At 33.3% G+C, this 22826-nt stretch overlaps 2 protein-coding genes across 4 annotated transcripts in view; one reads left to right on the forward strand and one right to left on the reverse strand.

The window, feature by feature from the left end:
- Positions 1–11678, reverse strand: cts12 (cathepsin 12). Of its 2 annotated transcripts, none has more exons than XM_087304142.2 (9): positions 11440–11678; positions 8966–9086; positions 5478–5635; positions 5076–5198; positions 4165–4329; positions 3457–3678; positions 1167–1335; positions 571–676; positions 1–375 (listed from the first exon to the last, which is right to left on the reverse strand). In XM_087304142.2, the coding sequence occupies exons 2-9, from the start codon at positions 8970–8972 to the stop codon at positions 276–278; spliced, it is 1050 nt and encodes a 349-aa protein (XP_087160268.1). In that variant the 5' UTR covers positions 8973–9086; positions 11440–11678; the 3' UTR covers positions 1–275. The 2 variants fall into 2 exon arrangements, with proteins under 2 accessions (XP_087160268.1, XP_087160269.1); XM_087304143.2 differs by having other exon boundaries at positions 5446–5635.
- Positions 11301–22826, forward strand: part of ankrd29 (ankyrin repeat domain 29) — a 14329-nt gene continuing 2803 nt past the window's right edge. The window contains 9 exon segments of one of the 2 annotated variants that reach the window (NM_001020760.1): positions 11301–11576; positions 14675–14785; positions 15487–15585; positions 17044–17142; positions 18735–18833; positions 20703–20801; positions 20892–20990; positions 21786–21881; positions 21966–22064. In NM_001020760.1, the coding sequence (NP_001018596.1) occupies positions 11565–11576; positions 14675–14785; positions 15487–15585; positions 17044–17142; positions 18735–18833; positions 20703–20801; positions 20892–20990; positions 21786–21881; positions 21966–22064 (813 nt within the window). In that variant the 5' untranslated portion in view covers positions 11301–11564. 2 annotated transcript variants of the gene reach the window in all.

A 22826-nucleotide genomic window follows, 5' to 3' on the forward strand; every position in this document is an offset into this window, starting at 1 on the left:
TTTCCATGTTAGAAATGTATGCAAATTAGCACATTTATTGAAATAAAACCTCATTTGCATACTTAAATATAGCATTTATTAAAATGACAATAAAAAAAGTTTGGAATTCTTAACTTAATCTACTGGAGGAGTTTTATTTTTTTACCCAATTCACCTGAAGTGCCTTGTCTTAAAGTCGGACTGCAAACAAGACTTAAGTGCGGCTCTGTACAAGTCAAACCCGCTAAATACACTGATTTGTGACACAGACCTGATTCTAAAACATATCGTTTGTTTCAAATAATGGGATAAAGAGCATAGCTGGCAATGCCACATGTGTTTTTGCCATTGCGGATCATCCGCATGTAGCCTCCTTCACCCCATCCCGTTCCCCAGCTGAGAAAAGACAGCAAAACAAAACATCAGATACCTAGAATTGGCACACTTTCACAGCATAGTATTCTGTGAAGTGGCTGTTTTAGGGTAATGAAGGCCACTGTAAGAGCATGATAATAAAAAGGAAAGTGGTCTAGTTTGGGTTGCATTGCTAATGTTGTGGCACAAATGTAAATGAAGGGCGTTTTCTCTCACCTGTTCTTGATTATCCAGTAATCTGTGCCCTCCTCTGAGCCGTAACCAACCACCAGCACAGCATGGTTGAGATTGTTAGGGTTACAGTTGGATTCCTTGTAGATTCCTGTGGAATAAAAAATGTTTTTAAGCTAAATAAACAAATCTAAAATAAAACAATGCTTAAAATGATGATATTTTTGGTAACACTTTAAAATAATAGTCCTTTAAAACTAATTCTAAAGTGTTACAGAATTGTAAAAAAAATTATAATTTGTTTGAAATTGATTATATATTATACAATTCTGATTTTAATAAGAATTTTAATGTTTCATTACTATTTTTGCTAAATTGTGTCTTATTTTCTATTTTTTGTGTGTCATAATATAATATAATATAATATAATATAATATAATATAATATAATATAATATAATATAATATAATATAATATAATATAATTTAATATAATATAATATAATATAATATAATATAATATAATATAATTTAATATAATTTAATATATAATATAATATAATATAATATAATATAAAACAATATAATGTTTATTTAATTCTTTTCAGAGTGGAACTACAATGTCTAGAAGTAAAATCTGACCTGAACTGTAAAAAAGGAAGCTTGGATTGTCAGCATCGATAGCAACAGAGACTGGTCCGACAGTTGCCACTGCATCAGCCAATGCCTGCTCATTTCCAGCCGGGACGAACCTGTAGTCACTGATTCCAGCCATAGCCAAATTCTTTTCATAGAAACAGGGCTGAGTGTCCTAATAAAAATAAAAATGTGGATTCAGAATGACCACATCAAATTAATACATAAATCCACCAATTTCCGAGCATGACTTTTATTTTAAATCATGGGTAGCACTTCCTGTTTTGAGGAACTTCCATTCAAAATAACCAAAATAAATCACATCAAATAATAAGGTTGTGCTATAAAATATTCCTATAGGGAAACAGAGTAAGAGGTACCTTTGATTTGGTACTATATTTTTATCCATCTTGAAAAAATTAAAAGTGATTTTAGGCTTTTATTTTAGAATTAAGAACTGCCTTTCTTTTGGAGCTAAAAAGAAGCTGGTTGAGGCAACATTCATGTCGACATTGGACTATGGTGATGTAATCTATATGCATGCTTCGTCTCAAAGTCTGAATGCATTGGATACTGTTTACCATGGTGCACTAAGATTTATAACTAATTTTAAATCCCTTACTCATCATTGTGTGCTGTATATTAGGGTAGGTTGGTCTGCTTTGTCCATTCGTAGGCTCAAGCATTTTTATATTCTTGTTTACATACTGGGTTTACTCCCATCATATCTCCAGAATTACATTTGTAAAAAGCCTGTTCTTAACTATGGTCTTCAGTCACAGGATATTTATTTACTATCTGTCCCTAAAGTGCGGAGTGAGATGGGAAAAAAGGCTTTTAAGTACGCAGCACCTTTTGCTTGGAATAATCTGCAGACACAGTTGCAGTTCAAAGACTTGATTTCACTACATGCTTTTAAAAAGAATATAAAAGTTTTAGAAGTTGAAACACAGGTTTGTACATGTTTTGAATAGTTGTCAGTGTGATTCATGTTAACTGTAAATTGTTTTTTGTTTGTTGTCTGTTGGACTCATGTGACTTGTGGAATGCCAAATCTTGGCCAGGAAGCTCTTGTAAAAGAGATTTTTAATCTCAATGTGTCTTTCCTGGTAAAATAAAAGTTATAATAATAATAATAATAATCTTAAAAACAATGCTACAATATAGTACAGTTGCATTTAGGGCATCTGTAATACTGCTGCGGAAAGACATTTTAAATTTTTGCCGTTATTAGTGGTCTGCTAAAAGTACGCATCTTTGTGTTTAAAAACATTAGACCAGGGGTGCAAAAACTTTTTCTAATGAAGGGCCAAAAATCAAACTTGACTGAGGGGGTGGGTCGAAAGTAAAATTACCAATTTATTACGTTTAAGCTGTCAATTTTCTAATTTATTAATATTGAAAAATAAATAGAAAAATACTTACTTCACAAAGTATAAATAATGATACTTTTTACATTTTGTAATGAACCTCTAACAAAAACAAGATAAACAAACACATTTTATAACACAATGGTGTTCAATACTAAATACATGAGCTGAACCTGCCTTTGCCTTGATTTGCTTGTCGATGTCTTGTGTATTGTCCTCCATCTTTGAGTGACAGTATTTACATATTTAAAAATCTCATTCATGCACAATTAATAAAACATTTCAATTTAGTTGATTTTTTATTAAACAAACAAACAAACAAACAAACAAAAAAAAAACAAACAAACAAACAAACAAAAGTTTATGTTTAACTAGAAATGAGGATCTCTATTGGAGGCATTTCCCGCAACATTTATGCTAAATCTCTTCTAAGATGGGATGGTGGACCAAATCACAAAAGGTTACTAATACCGTGGGCCAACTTTGGCCCGCAGGCTCTACTATGGGCATCTCTGTACTAGACACAGTGCTCAGAAATATTTTTTTAAAATCTCCTCTATGTTAACGGCAAATAACACCAACTTGCTACTGTTAACAGAAGCTCACGATGTTTACCTTGCCTGAGTTCTTTCGATTGGTCAACTGCTTTGGAACTGACGTTGATGATTGCCGCTGCGTGTATTATCTTAAATTAAAAATCCTAACATGCTGAATATAAAGATGTGATGATCATGAGTGTAACAGTCATCAATGTCTATTAAGTGCATGTTTATATAGAAAAACAGTGGTCAAAGTAACTGGAATGGAAAAAAATTCATGGTCCCTTTCACATTGTTTGTTAACATTTTAACAGAATGTACCCCTTATAATTCACACACCATGGGGCATAGGAAAAAAGGTGTATAAGCAAAGAAGAAGTCACTTACCACTGATGTGTAAGGGTAAGTGTCTGAGCTCTCCAATGCATTATTAATCACATAATCATAAGCGTTTGCCATCCAGGCTCCACTGCAGCCATACGTGCCGTAAGACCTGGAACAATCCACCAGCTGCTGTTCACTGAGCGACACCAACCGTCCCGTATGCTTGTACATTTGTCCTTCGATGGCCCCTGTAGTACTAAAGGACCAGCAAGACCCACAGTATCCCTGAAATAAACCAACAAAATCAGACTGTGAACAGAAAATATACAATATGGAATGCATTATCCATATCTGAGTGTGCCTCACACTGGTGAGTGGGCTTGACAAACCACCCGCAGAAAACACACTTTTTTTTCTCTCCGACACATTAACCAACCAGTTTTGCACATTCGCACCAGACACATTCTTGCAGTCACTCCATATAAAAAAATGGATTTATGAAGTCTGCTTCAAACAGGTGAGTGGGCTTGACAAACCACCTGTAGAAACACTCTTTGCTCTCTCTATAAAAAAGAAAAACACTCCTCCCTCCTAACTCTAGCACTTATTTCTCTGAGAAATAATAGTTCCTCTATATAAGTAGCACTTCTTGTGTGTATTGCCTCTTCTTGTTGAATCGCTGAATGCCTCATTAATTGTAAGTTGCTTTGGAGAAGGCGTCTGCTTAATGACTAAATCTAAATCAAATATGAAAACAGAGCTGAAACGCACCTGGTCTTTGACTTCGGTCACATATCCCTTCGCTCGATAGTCGATATTGGTCACTCCCAGTCTTTTGGCATTGAGGCGGAGCATCTGAGCAGACGTGATCTTTCCTTTTCTATTCCCTGTGCCTTTGATTTTGCTTCCCAGCAAACGTTTGTACTCCACACTTGTCTGAGAATAAGATAAGACATAATGCGGAAGCAAACGTGTCGATTTTTTTACATGACATCCACACCACTAGGTGTCAGTATAAGTGCAAGACAAATATGATGATAAATGTGCATGTAGCTAGTTTTAATAATCATTCAAATTATTCGTCAGACAACTAAAGCAATAAAGCAAATATTGAGCTTAGGTGAGGTCGCTAATATAGTTACAAGTTTAGCAATAATTTCAGTTTTCAAGTAGGTAATTCCTTAATAAAGCTCAGAATGTAAGTAAAAAATAGTTTTACTTATGAGGTCACCATTTTTCATTTTATTTCAGTTGTCAATGTTGGTTTAAAGATTAAGAAAAAAATTACAGAACAACATTATAGCCGAAATGGATATTTTTGCACATATTAATTACTCCACACCACTAGGTGTCAGTATAAAAAGGAATTCGCATCAATGACAACAATTATAACGATAAATACAACTATGCAGTTTTAATAATCATTCTAATTGTTTGAGAAAAGTAAATTGAACATCAAATCTGTAATAATAATGACAAACAGGTGTGATTTCTCAAAAAAAAAATTTTTTTGCATGAAATTCATACGACTAGTATAAATATCAACATTACTAGTATAAAGATCCATTCAAATGAAGATTCACATCACAAAAAACATAATGATAAATATTATTACTTATCCAATTAAATGGTTTTCAGTGGTTATTTTCAGATAAATGGATATTTAATTCCGATTTACTTACCAGGTCTCCATATTTGTTCATTGCCATTTTAAACATTGACAATCCGAAACTGAAATCATTGTTGTTTTTCCAGATCTTCTGCATGTTGGTCTCCCAAATGGTCTTTCTGTGAACATCTTCACTCTGTGGTTAAAAAGCCAAACGTCATGAGAAATACACAAACATTCAGTGTATAGAGCGACATATAATCATCTTAACAACACACGTAAACTGTATGTTTATACAGGGTTAAGTATCCCAAGAGCACAACAATCATTCAAACCTTTCAATTAAAGGAATAGTCCACCCAAAACTGAACATTCGGTCACCCTCATGCTCTCAATATATGAGTTTAATAATGACTGAACTTTCATTTTTGGGTGTACTGTACCTTTAAGTCATGCCCAGCTGACCATAACCGACCTCTTCGTCGTAGGATATTTCGTGTTTTTTCTTCCACAGATTCCACTCAGTTGGGGCTTCTTCTTCTGATTCTGATGCCACCTGCGCAGGAGCCCACACCAGGAGGGCAAACACTGCCGTTCTGCCCAACAGCGCCACCCAGCTGGACTGATAAGTGTCTGTGCAAAAGAAAAACTGCTTTGACCTCAAAACTGTAAGAATTTTGAACTTTAATTTACTTTTTTTTCTTTTTTTAAAGCAAATTGGGCAACATTTTACTTTTATTTGTGGTTCAGAGATTAAAAGTAAATACATTTTTATAATATCTGCATTTATATATTCACAAAGAGTTAAAATAAAAAGTTTGATAGTATTTTAAATATAGAAATGATGGTAATAATTTACATTAATTAATAATTCTATTACCTGCCTATTATTTGGATATTGGCTTTTTGTTATTACTTATAAAGCACATATTCTGTATGATGTCATTCTACATCCTTAATCCTGTCAAATGCTTAAACCCAACTAAACCCAAAGTACAAGAAGAAGTAAATGAATAAATTATTGTTAAAATAGAATTGCATTCAAATATTACTTGAACCAAGTAAGCTTACTTGAACTAAAAAGCCTTATTCGTAGACTTATTAACTAAATATAATAACAAACCATATAATTTTTTATTTATGAGAATTAAATTAATACTTTGGTTAAACTTAAAATGACCATTATTTAGCTTTCGTTTTTGGATCAGAAATTCTATTTAAATCATTTAAATATTTAACTAAATAATTAACACAAATAACTTTCTTAAATATTCCTTTATCACCTAAAATTTGATTATTAATACTAATAAACTTTGATTATTATTATTTTTTAAAATTCTTATTATAACCCGATTCACTCTACCAAATAAATAAAGAAATATTGACCACAATTTATGAAAACCTTTTTGTTAATTTTGATTTTGTTACTATTACCTTGGAGAAAGACAAACATTACGATGAATAATAAAAAAAATGTAAAGTATATTTGCGGAGTTACTCATTGTTAAAAAAATGATCATTTCCACCTGAGCCAAATTACTTTTTAAAGATGTCAGCATTATTCTTCCTCAGATTGGTAGGTCTACTGGTAAATCGAGTAGACTTTAATCATTTTTAGTTTAACTTTTACATTTCAACAATAAGAAAAAGTTTTTATGCCAGTAACTCATGACAGTAACAAATACTTATTGTATATAAAGAGGAAAGTCTAAAAAATCAGTAATGTTGAACATTGATGTTGAAACTTCTTACCTGTAACTCAAGAAGTATTTAGAATTGCTTATAAGTGACATTTTCATAAGTATATAAGTTACAATACTAAGTTAATAAGCCTCAACCTGAGAATGCCATTGTGTTTCTGTCACTCCAGTTGTTTTGATAGATGAAATAATTTATCTTTCCATTTTTAACATGACTTATTTTCAAATTAATTGAATTATTTTCTTAATTTAATACAATAAGCATTTAAATATTTGGTGTTGGACTATTAAAAGATGCAAAAAAAAAAACTTTTTATTAAAAAAAAACTGCAACATTGAGATCCCCAGATCTACTGGAATGAACCAAAAAATGCCTTGAAAATGAGGATTCACAAAGTCAAGTTTGCTAAGGACCAGCATCTAAAATCCTAATAAGATATCCTTAACACTTCTTGAGTGACAGGCATGCACACCTTGAAAAATGAGTGTTTTTGCACCCAGAGGTGTGATATATGTGCAGTTTATTTCCTCGAAGGAAACAATAGAAGGAAAAAAGATACATATTCACTTTAGAGGCAGAGACACATTTGAGATTCAAATATCAGTGGAACTAAACCAAATAGGACCTTAAAAATAAAAGTGCCAAAAGAGAAAATAGTTGAAAAACAAAATCTAAAAGGATTTTTATAGGACATTTTTAAGACTTCTAGAGTTTCAGGTGTTTAAACTTTGGGAAAAGAAGAAAACTCAAATAGTGTTTTTCTCCATATTTTTCAGCTTTTTGCCATTCCACCATTGACATATAAAGCAATAAAGATGACTAAAGTTAATGGATTTTGCAAATAGTTGTACTGATGTCTGTGAAAAATAATAATGATGCTGTTGTCTTTCTAAATGATGAAAATTGTCATTTTGAATTCCTAAAATAATGGACTATCACTATCTGTGACCCTGGACCACAACATCAGTCATTAGCAACAATAACATTTTTTGAGACAAAATAAACATCTAATATAAATAAAGTTCTTGAGTAACTGAAGAGTTTACCCACACAATTTAACATAAATTGTGTTCAATATTTATTTGAGAATGAATTTGTAAAGAATAAGTTTTTTTGAATTAATTAAAAAATATATATAGCTTACAATAATGTTTAAGAGACAAAGCAAATAACCATTTGTCCTCTTCGGACAAGCTATATATGTTAATCATGTTGATAATATAGTTATAAAGCAGGGTGCGAATTACAGGGGGATTTGGGGGACATTGATTGTTGCGAATGCATAATCGCCCCGATCAGACTAACTAATTCAACAGTCTGAAACTGGCAGATCACTGATAGTCATCAAGTGTTCACAAGACAGAAGTAGGAGTTTGTTTCTACATATAGCCTGAAAGTAAAGTCAAATTAGGCAGTTGGTGCAGGAAATTTTCACAGTATGTCTGATAATATTGTTTCTTCTGGAGAAAGTCTTATTTGTTTTATTTTGGCTTGAATAAAAGCAGTTTTTAATTTTTTTAAAACCATTTTAAGGTCAAAATTATTAGCCCTTTTAAGCTATTTTCAATTTTTCAATAGTCTACAGAACAAACCATCGTTATACAATAACTTGCCTAATTACCCTAACCTGCCTTAACCTAAGTAACATAGTTAAGCCTTAAATGTATAGAAGTGTCTTGAAAAATATCTAGTCAAATATTATTTACTGTCATCATAGCAAAGGTCAAATAAATCAGTTATTAGAAATGAGTTATTAAAACTATTATGATTAGAAATGTGTTGAAAAACTCTTCCTTCCGTTTAACAGAAATTGGGGAAAAAAATAAACAGGGGGGCTAATAATTCAGGTTGGCTAATAATTCTGACTTCAACTGTACATGAATACAAATATTTAATGTAAAATACTGAAGAAAAAGTTGTACAAATTAAGTTCTTAGCAAAGCATAGTACTAACCAAAAATTAGGTTTAAAAAATTTTATGGAAGGAAATTAACAAAATGTCTTCATTACACATGAATTACATAATATTCTATTGAATTTTGGCATAAAAGAAAATTCAATCATTTTGACTCATACAATGTATTTGCGGCTATTCCTACTAATATATTCCTGCAACATTACAGAACAGGGTCAAATTTGATATTTTTCCTTTCATCATTATTCATGTTTAAGAATATCCAAGTGAAATGACCCTAAATATCGAAACAAATCTTAATCGTAATATTCATACCATGCTAAAGTTTACATTTCTTCCAGACTTACCGATCATGTTGAAGAGCAGGATCTGCTGAAAGTGTCTGTCGGAGGTTTTGGGAATGAAACCGACCCATGTCTTCAGTGTTTTATAGCATCAAGCTGAAGGTGTGTCCACACTATTGTCATCCTGCAAGAGGAAGGTGCTAATTAACAAAATGGTTAAAAGTGTAACCATAACCAATAACGTCACCAAAACAATAACATTTCTATACATAAGCCATCCCGAAATCCTTCTAGGAAATCAGATATGATGTTCATATGATATCTGTTCTTTTTGTTATGAGATCATGACTGATTCAGCAATGTCTGAATGTCTGAGAGTGCTTGGTCTGAGCTGTTTTTTAGTTTGGGATTTAATGAACGTACCAGCACTGATGTTATATCCTCAAAGTATAGACCAACCACAGCAAGGCCTTTATTACTGGGGTGTTTGCTGACTCATCCGTCTTTCTCCATTTCCAGACAAGAAGTGTGCTCTTCATAATGCTGTCATAATTTACCCCCGTTATTACACTTCATCCCATGATTGCCTCTACAGCTTATATTTTGGGGTTTTTCATTAGACAGTCTATGCATAGGGGAGGTACAGGTCAATAGGCTTACGATTTGCTCACTTTTTATGTATTAAATAAAATGTTATAATATAGTATATACAATTAAAGTCAGAATTATTAGCCCTCCTTTGAACTTTTTTTCTTTTTAAATTATTTCCCAAATGATGTTTAATAGATCAAGGAAATTTTCACAGTATGTCTGATAATATTTTTTTCTTCTTGTTAAAGTCTTACTTATTTAATTTTGGCTAGAATAAAAGCAGTTTTAAATTAAAAAAACAAACATTTAAAGGTAAAAATGATTAGCCCCTTTAAACTATATATTTTCTCGATAGTCTACAGAACAAACCATCATTATACAATAACTTGCCTAATTAAACCTAACCTGCCTAGTTAACCTAATAACCTAGTTAAGCCTTTAAATGTCACTTTAAGCTGTATAGAAGTGTCTTGAAAAATATCTAGTCAAATATTATGTATTGTCATCATGACAAAGATAAAATAAATCAGTTATTAGAGATGAGTTATTAAAACTATTATGTTTAGAAATGTGTTGAAAAAATCTGCTCTCCGTTAAACAGAAATTGGGGGGAAAAATAAACAGGGGTTAATAACCTCAACGGTATATAAAATATGCGAAACGTATAAAAAATTATAATTCAAAATATATTTTGGCTGTAGATATAGCTGAGCATTACAGTTCTACGTTTATATGTTGGGCGACATGGTGTCGTGGTGGGTAGCGCTGTCACCTCACAGCAAGAAGGTCGTTGTTTTGATCCCCGGTTGGGTCAGTTGGCCTTCTGTGTGGAGTTTGTATATTCTCCGTGTTTGTCTTGGTTTCCTTTGGGTGCTATGGCTATAGGCGAATTGCCGTTTTGTAAACATTCAGAATGAATGCAAAGAAATGCATCTCTATATGGCTATATGAAAATGAAATTATAAGTTACCTTTTTATAGTACATTAAATTACTGTCAGTCACTAATAACAGACGACTGAATAAACAAAATTAAAGTCAAGGTTTTAAAACCTTAAGAATTTTCTGCTATACCGTTCCTAAGGTATGTGTACGATTTTTTATTTACTTTTTTTTTGTCGTTTTTTAGGACAACAGTATGTCTAGCAAAAAACATATCCAAAGATGACGTTTTAAATTTGTAAAAAAAAAAACTAAATCTGTTTTTGAAACTAATGAAGACAGCAGAAGGCAATAATTCAATTGAATTATTTAACCTGATGTGTTTACTGCTCAAAAATATTATAAATGTTTCTTAAAATAAAAGTATTTTGTGTTTAAAAAAGAAAAAGTTTTAGTTTTTTACCCAGACATTTAAAAAGAATATATTTTAGAACAGTGATCACAATACCGTGATCACAATACGCACTGCTGGTGCAATCGGCCAGAGCCAGCTAATAGTAAAGAGGTGTGGTTAGGAATATTGCATCTAAAGCTGTCAAACTGACATCAACAGAGACGAACCGCCCACTCTAAACGCAGAAGCAAATGGTCAGAATTTGATTGAAGATTACCAAAACAAACAGTTTTATTCAATGGATTAACTTGCATGGATAATTGTTCACCTATAACAGTGTGCACTAACAAAATTAACATTATACATTTTGATCCCACACTGACTTGGCATTAATACTAACACCTAAAATATTTTTGGGATTTCAATTGGACTTTAAAGGGTCATAAAGTTGCTATAATGAGATCCGCTCAGACTGATTCCTGGTTCAATTGATTCATATGATAGATCCGACTCGCAAGAACAACTCGCTCAGGATTCGAGCAGCAGCTGAGTGTGAGTGTGTGTGTGTGTGTTTATGATCGAGCCTGTAGCAGTAAGAGGAGGAGGGATACACGAGAATAGACAGTTGATGTAAAAGCCCCTCGCTGATGTCCGTGCGCGGTAAACACTCACTGCGGTAAACAAGAGCGTAGATCCGTTCATTCAGATCTTCAGGGGCGATGAATGAGCGCTGCGGACAGACGTTATAAAGGACACCGCGCAAAACCAGCAGGATGAAGCTCGCCTGAGACTCCAGGATGTCTTTCAAGGTAAACACGAATGTCTTCATTACTTAAACACAACATATATGAGCAAACGTGTGGCCGGAAAAAGGAATTGATGGAGTTTTTCTGTCAGTCACTGGCGTCTCTGTGGCCTTATGACGACTGTCCGCCTGTCCCGCCCTTCCAAAAATCACCATGGCAACCGTAGTTTATGATAAAAATGTTGTATACTGTATTTACGATGGTGCAATATCAGCATTACTGTCTCGCTCATATTCTACAATTTTGAGTTAATGTTTTCTCATTGTTTTCCTGTATATCTGATTTTGTTTTTGTTTAATGTAATGCTAATATTGATTTTAAACTATATTGTTAGGTAAGACTTTTTACTTTTAGCTTGTATTTATTTATTTTTATTGTTTTTTGTGTGTGTTTACATTTTTAATAAGTTTGTTTTCAAATATATATTCATAAAGTTTCGGTTCGGCTTAAGGCTGATTTATACTTCTGCATCAAGCGCACGTGTGGTCCGGCGCATAGCCCTTGTCGTGGCTGAGTCTGACACCGTCACTGACGTGTGCCTATAGGAAAATGTAATATATATATATATATATATCAGGGATGCTCATTTCGGTTAATTTTGCTAACCGACAACCGACGCTCATTAATCGGTTATTAACGGTTAACTGGTCAGATTACTATTAATTTTATATTAAACAAATTGACGTGTCTATTTTGTGTCTGACACATTAAATATTGCATTTTAAAATGGTGATTTATTTTTATATGCTAGCATATTAATAATAGAACAATACGACAGAGCATTTTCATGCACCTGCAGTGTTTAGCACAGAAGAACAGAATAAACTAAATAAAATGAATAAAACAAATAGGACTGCCCTAAATTATTTTCACTTAAATAATTAATTTATATAACAAATCGAAAACACTGACTGATTATTTTTAATAACCGGCATAGGCTGTTTTTTCCAATCATATTTTTGTCTTCCGTCAAACAAAACAGCAGACTTCCTCAAATCGCCCGCTCTACGGAAAATATGCATTTATTTAATGCCCCGCTGTTATTATTATAATCACAAAACCTTTTTACATTTTTAATAGAAATCATTATTTTAAAGATTATGTCTTGACGTGGTTTCCTTTCTCTACATCGCGGCTCAAGTGCGCGCGCTGCATGATGAAAAGACAACAACAACACGCGCACATATGTTGACTTTTTGCAAACAGTTTTGTTGTTTAAATATGATATTGCATTAATGTGCATACATGCTTTATATGCTATAAAATAAAAGGTAAAGCCTATTTGTTGCGTTTATGATGTGGATCCAGGTCAACATCAGCGCTTTTTTTGGCATCAACACGTCTGTTATACAGCAATATTCTTCTTCCATTTTGCTTCTTTGGCAAATGTGTCTGTAGGCACGGGTTATACGTTCTCGTCCCACAAGTTAAGTATGTCTTGCAGTTGAACTAGTGGCCGACCACAGCTAATGTGCTTTTTTCATTCCAAAAACGCGAGGCGCACCTCACTGCCTTTATGTTGACAAGGAAAAAAGAAGAGAAGAAGCGCGGTCCTCTTATGAAACGACTGAATCAGCTGGGTATCGATTGTGCAAAAGTGTTGCTGTCTATGTTGTTAAAATTGTAATATTTAATAATATTATGATATTCAAGATTTGTACATTCATACAGCTCTGGATAACTTAAAACAGCGATTAGACCTTCAGAGCGGCAATAATGCGTCCTGAAGTAAAGCGAAACGGCTATAAACTCCAGCAAGATAGAGTGATTATATGCAGAGTCATACTTTATCTATAAATAAAGTATAACTATAGAAACTGTGTTCATCTTAACTGAAAGCTTCTGCGTGTTTGCTGGTCTCACGCATCGTGCACCTGTCAGTCAGTCTGTCAGCGCGTAACACCAAAGGATTAAACAGAGAGCGCACAGATGAATTTTGGTCCCCGCCATGAAGAATGAATGTAGCGGAAACCAAGCTCTTAAAAAGTTCTCTGTAGTTGTCTTGACAACACAAACTGCTGCTCTGGGATGAGCTGCGTGCAAAAGATGCCCCTCTTAACGCAAAGGCGCATTCAATCGGCCCCTTATGCAGTCAAACAAAAAATATATAAAATAATAATTTTAATCGTTTAACTGATAGCATTAATCGGTCACAAACGCACTCTTTCAGTTAACGGTTAATCGATTACTTTGAGCATCCCTAATATATATATATATATATATATATATATATATATATATATATATATATATATATATATATAAATAACCGCCAGAACGTGTGGTGCAAACTCTGTGATTAGTCGGCTTGGTAGATGTGACGAGTGTGAACGGTGGTGATAGCCATGGGCCCGAAGAAGCAATTGCTTACAAATGCTGAGTATTGTAAAGAAGCTCCAGATGGAAACTTTTGTTTTGTGTTTACCTTATGATTAAAGTTGTTCCACATCCGCCGATTACCACCTCTGAATGAGCGAGTTTTAGCTACTTGTACATTAAGCTAGTGTTCAGAAAAAAACAAAACACCCGCAAAGAAACTCAACACAGAGAAACATAAAAGCCTACTGCCAGCTAGCGTTTCGAAAGTGGTATTGAGCAACACAATCAGCACACAGAAGTATAAATGTACGGCTATGCTCATTAACGTGCCACCCTTTCAAAATATATTATTATTTATATATTATAATTTATTGCTTTTTAATTCAGTCTTTTTTCTTTAATATTTATTTTATTTATTTCTCAAATTTTTATTTATTGTCTTATTTAATTACATTTCTATTACATTATACTAATTTAATTTATTTATACTTAATTTATTATTTTAGTTTGCTTTTATTATGTATTTATAATCGTGTTTTTTTTAATCAGCATGTTTTTTTTTAATAATAAACAAAACCCTAATGTTATAATACTCCCCAACATTACTTTACTAATGTTGCTGACTCTCAGAAAGACTATAGGAACTAGAAGGCAGATTTATTTCGTAATTAATTCGCCAGACCTTTGAAATAAATAAACAGCACATTATGTGTTTTAGTGAGCTCTGACAGTGCTATCTGTGTGATCATGTGTTTGTTTGTTTGTGTGTGTATGTCTGACAGAAGGAGACTCCGCTCGCCAACGCTGTGTTTTGGGCAGCGAGGAAAGGAAACTTGGCTCTGCTTCAGCTTTTATTGAACAGCGGCCGAGTGGATGTCGACTGCAAAGATGCTGTATGAGGCTCTCCTTTCACTCGTAGTGCAAAAAGAAGCTCCGTACTCTCATTTGGGGGGGGGTTGAAATCAAAATTTATGATGTGTATTTTGCTAGCGCACATTGTTATTCTCTAGGTGAACAATTAATCTGTACAAGTTAATCCATTGGAAAAATAAAGTTGGTTTTGGTAATCTTAAATCAAAGTCTGAACATGTGCTTCCACGTTTGAGAAGCCATTCTTCTCTGATGATGTCAGTTTGACGACTTCAGCCTTAATATTTTAAGCCACGCCCCTTTTACTGTAAGTTTGCTATAAGGGAATGCTGCTCAAAAGCTCCGATCCCTACTCAATATACTGTTTATGTTGGAAGTACATCAACAAACTGCAACCTTTGGTTCACGCAAACTTTAATCTCATATGATAATGCACTGTTAACGATTTTTGTAAATTACACAGTATTTAACCGTAAAATGAACTGTATTTTACTGTAGGACAGTTACACAGTACGTTACTGTATTTTAAAGTTGCATTGTGAAATATACTGTATATTTTACATACAATTCTATAAATAAATATAGAGCAAGATAAATGCTGCTGTATATAATGCAAATACAGTATTTTTGCTGTAATTGATTTACAGTAAGTTAATGGCGAACTGCTGCCTGTAAGTTACTGTAAATTCTACAGGATTTTTTTTAACAGTGTGTGTTTTGGCAGTACGGCACCACAGCGCTGATGGTGGCATCATATAGTGGGCATTATGAGTGTGTTCGGGAGCTCATCATGCAGGGCGCAGATATTAATCTGCAGAGAGAGGTATGAAAGCTTTTGTTTTGCCTGGATTATTACAATTATAATTGGTGTTATGATTTTACAGTATGTAACTTTTTTTATTCTTAATTGTTGTTTTATTTGATCATTTAGAGTCTTGACATAGTAAAGTCTGAATTATTAGCCCGTTTATTTTTTCCCCCAATTTCTGTTTAACAGAGAAGATTTCTATTGACACATAATAAACATAATAGTTTTAATAACTCTCTAATAACGGTTTTATTTTATCTTTGCTATGATGACAGTAAATAATATTTGACTACATATTTTTCAAGACACTTCTATACAGCTTAAAGTGACATTAAAGGCTTAACTAGGTTAATTTGGCAGGATAGGGTAATTAGGCAAGTTATGTATATATATACACAGCTTAAAGGAGCTAATAATTTTGACCTTAAAATGTTTTTTAAAAAAATTAAAAACTGCTTTTATTACAGCCGAATTAAAAGGAGGGTTAGTTAAAGTATTTGTTTTAAATTATTTGGTTAGATCGCTGGTGATTGTGACCATAAATATATAAAGTTAAAGTAAGAATTATTAGCCCCTCTTTAAATTTCTTTATTCTTTTTTTTAAATATTTCCCAAATGATGTTTAACAGAGTAAGGAAATTTTCACAGTATGTCTGATAATATTTTTTCTTCTGGAGAAAGTCTTATTTGTTTTATTTGGGCTAGAATAAAAGCAGTTTTTAATTTTTTAAACACCATTTTAAGGTCAAAATTATTAGCACCTTTAAGCTGTACATTTTTTTTGATTGTCTACTGAATAAACCATTGTTATACAATAACTTGCCTAATTACCCGAACCTGCCCAGTTAACCTAATTAACCTAGTTAATAAAAAATAAACAGGGGGGCTAATAATTCTGACTTCAACTGTATATCATCATTATTACTAATTTATTTATTATTTGCTGCCATGGGATAAGTCTGTAAAAAAGCTTTAAACAAAGTATGTTAAAATGTGCCTTTTCTGGGGATTTCTATATATTTGGGGATTTATGTATATTATTTTAAATTTAATTAGGTGTTTTCTTATGTAATATTAGGTATTTTAATTATTTGTTGTTTGTGTTTTTTATTTTGTTCCATTTCTTTACCTTGAATATATTTCTTTCTTTCCTTTTTTACTTGTATTTTTTTCTAATTTTAACTATTTGTTTATTTTTTTTTTGTTTGCAGTTTTACTGAAGTCTTATTTTTAATAAGATTTTGTTTTATGATGGTTATGTAATGTAATATTCAGTTTGTTTAGCTGTGTTGCCCCCCTCTAGCATTTCTGTTGACATTTACCTAGAAATAACCCATGAAAGTTCATCCGTCTGCTCTAAATATATCTACAGATATAATGACAGGCCCCTAATATTACAGTACTCTCTGCTAGTATCTATCACTCCTGTAGTGCCAATTGATGATGTCACTGATGATGTCACCTCTCCTGCAGACAGGCTCTACTGCCCTTTTCTTCGCCTCACAGCAGGGCCACAATGAGATCGTCAAGCTCCTCTTTGAATTCGGGGCGTCCACTGAGTTTCAGACAAAGGTGAGCTATCATAATTCACCTTTTTACTAGTGCGTTTCAAATTATGGGTCGCACTCTCTGTTTGAGGAATAAGCAAATCATTTTGAACAAAGTTGCGCTACAAAATATTCCATACACAGCAGGGGAAATAAGTATTAAACATGTCAACATGTTGGTAACAGCCAAAGAAATCCATATATGAAAACAAAACTAATTAGTTTACAAATGAAGGTATGTGTTATAAAATGAAATGACACAGGGAATAAGTATTGAACACATGAAGAAAGGAAGGTGTAGAAAGGCAGTGAAAGCCCAGACAGCAGCTAAAATCTCCCAGTAGTTCTTCAGCAACCCTCTGCCCTTTGTCATTGTAAATTAATATTAGCTGCTTCAATCCAGCTGTACATGGCAAAAACGAAATGAGAGGCAAGGTTATTATAGTTTCACATTTTTAACTCGAATACTTATAGTAGTTTTAATGTAGTTTTAGTTTGTTTCGTTGGCTTTGCTAGTTTGGGTTTACTTAGTTTTATTTTGCGAACAGATTTCTATTTAGTTTTGATGTATTACTTTTTAATTTTATTTTTAGTAATTCTAGTATAAAAAAAGAACACATCCAGTGTCGACTGGAGAAAAGTTTGGTGTTATTTTAGCAAGAAAAGTGCTATAATAGGATTTCAAACAGGCACTGAACCCATTTAAATTCAATACAAAAATAAAAATAAATAAATCAGTATCAATGGCTGGCTTACATTTTTAAGCAAATTAGGAAAATGTGTTTGTCTTTAAAAAGCGCCATCTACTGGTGTTTCTCTAAACAGCACCAAGTCAGAGTTTCCGTCACAGAACGAGTGCTTATTCATTTTGAAAGCAATTATTACGGTATTTATATTGTTAATTTTTCCGATATTTATTCAGTGACCGTGGCTAGTTTCACATGGTTTTAGTTTTTCATTTATAATGAAGTTTTAATTTTCAGTTGACAAAATAGTTTTTGGACCAATAGTCTTAGTCTTTGTTTACTAAAATAACAATGGACAGAGTTTCATTTGATTTTGTGATGTATCATTATTATTCTTCATTTTAAAAATAAAGTTAAGCTTAATACTTTAGCTGTTTAAGCTGTTTGGCTCCTCCACATAACTTCTGTTTTATTCCCTACCGTACTGTAATATTTAATATGTTTGTATGGTAATATGAATGGGTGATAATTCCTGGTGTTTACTGCGAAAAACCATATGAGTGACCAATATTCCTTATGTATCCACTGAGAGAGAAAACAAGAGTTTTGTATCATTACAGTGAAGTTTTATCTTTCCTATTTGTTTTCAACTATAAACAGGGTGTGGTGAGAACATACTGTATGTAATATAATAACTTAGCGAGAGGGCAAAACAATCTGCATTACAGGAGTAAAGACATCCAGCTATTACTATTGCTAGTAAAAATAAGGTAAAATGGTTTTGCTGATCAAACATGATGACAATAAACACATTTGTGGCAAAATATGGTTTCTCAGTGTTATTCAAGGCCTCCTGGGTGTTTTTATGGATGAATTATAGTGGATTTGGGCGAGTAGTTGACTGTGAGTGAATGTGCTCATGTTTCGTCAGGATGGAGGAACAGCTCTCTGCGCCGCCTGTCAGTTTGGTCACTCCAGAGTGGTGGATACTCTGCTGAAAAACGGCGCCAATGTACATGACCAGCTCAATGTGAGTCAACACACTTCTATCTGTCTGTCTACATGTCCTTCCGTTTTTCTATCTCTCCATATGTCTGTCTATATGTCCTTCTGTCCGTCCATCTGGCTATATGTCCATCTATCTGTATGTCTGTCTGTCCTTTCAGCTATATGTCCATCTATCTATATTGTCTATCCATATGCATGCCTGTCTATATATCTGTTTGTTGATTTGTCTATATGTCCATCCGTCTTTATGTTTGTCTGTATGTTCCTCTGTCTATATGTCTGTTTGTCCATACGTGTTTCTGTCCATCTGTCTAGGTCTGTCCATCTATCTGTCTTTATGTCTATCTAGATGTCTGTCTGTTTATATGTCCGTCTGTCAGTCTGTATGTTCGTCTATATGTCTGTCTGTCTAGATGCCCATCCTTACAGTATGTCCATCTGTCCGTGTGCATGTCTGTCTGACCATATATTTCTATATGGCCATCTATACAGTATGTCCATCTGTCTATGTTCATTCGTATATCTATCCGTCTGTCTATATTTCCCTTCGTCTATATGTCTTTGTCTATATGTCTGTTTGTCCATATGTGTGTCTATATATCCTTCTGTCTATCTATCCGTCTGTCCACATGCATGTCTGTTTGACTATATGTCTGTTTGTCCGTCTGTTTATCTGTCTGAATGTCTATCTATATGTATGTCTGTCTGTCTATATGCATGTCTGACTTTGTCTGTATGTCCACCTATATGTGCATCTGTCTCCATCTCTGTCTGTCTATCTGTCTATATGGCGAACTATGTGTCCGTCTGTCTGTTTGTCCCATAAGGCAGAGCTCCTGCCAGACTAGTTTGTGCTTCTGCTGGTGATTCAGTGTTTGTTGTTATAGTTTATATTTAATAGAATTTCAAGAGTTCACACTTAGATATTGCTTGACAGCTGTAAGCAGGTTTGGCATGCTGTCCCAGGAGAGAACCCTGAGCTCGGAGATAGTTGAGCCCAGGGCTCCCGCCAGGTCCATAGAGCATGTGAGGGGAGTACGAGATCAGGTGGTTCTCGAGAGCTCCCCTTTTTGTAAAGGAGAAAAGGAGGAGAAAGGGGTGGATGGGGGGTTTCTTCGGAAAACGAAGATAAGGGAGTAATGTCTAGCTAGGCTACTTATAGTGGGTTAGGATAGATCTGATTGGCTAACTAATGAGTGTAGATAGGTGGCCAGCTGCTGTCAATTATATCACGTGCTCCACTCGAAATTAGTCTAAAAACTTCACATAATGTAATACTCCAATAAATTCATTGATTCCTTTCATTTTGTTTTCTTTCATTCTGTAGCATGTTTGATTTTTTAATTAGATTTTTTTGAATCAATGTAACATTATTTTAATGTGATTACTATTTTTATATGTAATTATGTGTATATTTTTAAAGATTTACTTTTATTATTATTTTAAAAATACAAATTTAGATGAGAACAATTACAGTTAAAGCCAAAAGGATTAGAATTTAGTGATTTTTTTTAAAATAAATTCCCAAATATTTCCATAGTGCTATTTAACTGAGAATGAAACACATTTTTAAACCTAATAGTTTTTTTAACTAATTTCTAATAACCAATTTATTTATTTATTTATTTATTTTTGCCATGATGACAGTACATTTACTAGTATTCAGCTTAAAATGCTATTTAAAAGCTTTACTAGGTTAATTAGGCAAGTTCGATTAATTGAGTAAGTCATTGGAAAACAGTGACTTGTTTTTATTGGGAAAAATCTAAAAAGGGCAATAAAAATTAACCATAAAAATGTATTTTTGTACATTCAAACTATAAACTATAATTTATATAAACTATTAACTATAAATTATTTTATTTCAGCCAAACCTCTTTTTGTGTTTCAGGATGGTGCGACAGCGCTGTTTTTGGCCTCTCAGGAGGGTCACGTGAACCTCATTCGACAGCTTTTGTCATCGGGAGCTAAAGTCAATCAGCCTCGAGAGGTCTGCTTCATGATCATGACTCATGTTTGATAGTTTGCGTTTAGGGAAACCTGCTGTTTATCTTGTTCTCTGTGTTGTTTTTATGGTTAGGATGGTACCGCTCCACTCTGGATGGCGGCTCAGATGGGACACAGCGAGGTCGTCAAAGTTCTGCTGCTACGAGGTGCAGACAGAGATGCAGACAGAAAAGTATGTAGAAAACTTTAGTTTTTTATGTTCACATCAGCTTTATATTCATATCTATGTTGTGAAGTTTGAATTTAATATTTTAGATTTGCATTTTATTTTTAGTTCAATTAAATTTGTTATTTTTATTCTAATTTATTATGTAATAACAGTTTACTTAATTCTGTTTGATTTTTGGTTTCATCGTTTACTTTGTTATATTAGTTATTGTATATTCAAATTAGCATTATATATCTGGAGTTTTATCTACAAACTGTGGAGATTTTAATTTTATTTAATCAGTTTAATTGTGATTACATTTTTTATTTGTTACTATAATTGTTTAATTTATTAACTTTGCTTAAGTCATTTATTGTATTTTATTGTTAAATAGATTTTTTAACTATTGGTAACTTGTTTTCATTGTTTAGTTTATTAGTATTTATTTCTGTTAATGAATTATTTTATTGATGTAATATAATTAAAAATATATATTGTATTTTCTGTTTGTTTATTACATTTTATAATGTATTAATATAACTTTTTAACATTGTTTTTATTAATATTTACTTCAGTTTCATTTTAAATATTGTAATTGGCTTATTAATTTTATTAGTTTGTTTTATTATTTGATTATATTTGTACGCAATGTTTATTATTCAGCTCATTTTATTCTATTTTGTAATGAAATTAATTATTTATATTTTCGCATAGTCTCCACTCAGGATCAAACTGTTCAGTCAGATGGAACAGGGAGTATATTATGAATGCATGAGGTGTTTGCCAGACTCCACGTCTCTTCTCTTTTGTGTGTTTCAGGACGGGTCTACAGCTCTCTTTAAAGCGGCTCATAAAGGTCACTGCAGTGTCATGGAGGAGCTCCTCAAGTTTTCTCCTTCACTCGGCATCCTCAAGGTGCACAAATGAATCAAAAGTGCCTCAAAAATAAGTCCTCTAATTTTAATAACACACGATAACTGTGTATGTTTGTGTGTGCAGAACGGCTCCACTGCTCTTCATGCTGCAGTTATGGGTGGGAGTCTGAAAGCTGTTGATCTTCTGCTGAAGGCAAACGCTGATCCTGCTTTACCAAACACGGTCAGCATAATGTTGTTTAATAATTAATAATAGTTGTTTTATTGTGTTTTTGTTTTATTTGCTTTATTCGTTCATTCATTTTCTTTTCAGCTTAGTCCGCTGTCCAGTCCAAATATTGGCTGAAGTTCAGATTTTCGAACTTGAGCGATTCGCGCGAAATGCGCGTTGAGCGATTCAAACGCGTTATGCCATTCGCGTTTACGGCAACATTCGTGTGTATCTCGCCACATCATTCGCGCGTATTGCACCGCAGGGTGTTTATTTGCCTGTTTGCATTGACTTATAATATAAATCACTCGGGCTTGATGCTTCTTCTGCCTCTGGTGTGAATGCAGCATAACCAAAAAAAAAAAAAAGTAAAATTGACACAGGGTGCTCTTTTCACACCAGATGCGATGCACTGAATCACTAGCTCTTGATTACTCACAGGATTTTTTTCACCTCACACTAAATATTCAGCTTGAACTTGTGCGGAAGACACAATAGAAGCTAAATTTACACCTTTGCGCCACCCAGTGGAAATTTGCCTCTATTTGCATGTATCGGTACATCATATTGACAATAGTAAATGCAGGTCCTTACCTGACTTTGAAGAATAGATTGGAAGAGAAGACACTGTTGCACAAGTGTTCATGGAGCTTTGTATATAAACTCTTTTGCTTGACATTTTAAAGAGCCAGAACGCAAATAAATGCCAGGCTAAAATGATGCAGCTCAAAGCATCTTAACGCATGTGGAGCACATGGAAGAATGAGTTTTAGA

This window comes from Danio rerio, chromosome 22, assembly GCF_052040795.2.
Source record: "Danio rerio strain M-AB ecotype USA chromosome 22, GRCz13ab, whole genome shotgun sequence".
NCBI classification, from domain to species: Eukaryota; Metazoa; Chordata; class Actinopteri; order Cypriniformes; family Danionidae; genus Danio; species Danio rerio.

Excerpts from the sequence above, each read along its gene's own strand:
- cts12 (XM_087304142.2), bottom strand. Across the intron at positions 3,679-4,164 it reads TGACCGAAGTCAAAGACCAG|GGATACTGTGGGTCTTGCTG; the intron begins GTGCGTTTCAGC and ends GGTTTATTTCAG. Across the intron at positions 677-1,166 it reads CTTCCTTTTTTACAGTTCAG|GAATCTACAAGGAATCCAAC; the intron begins GTCAGATTTTAC and ends TTTATTCCACAG.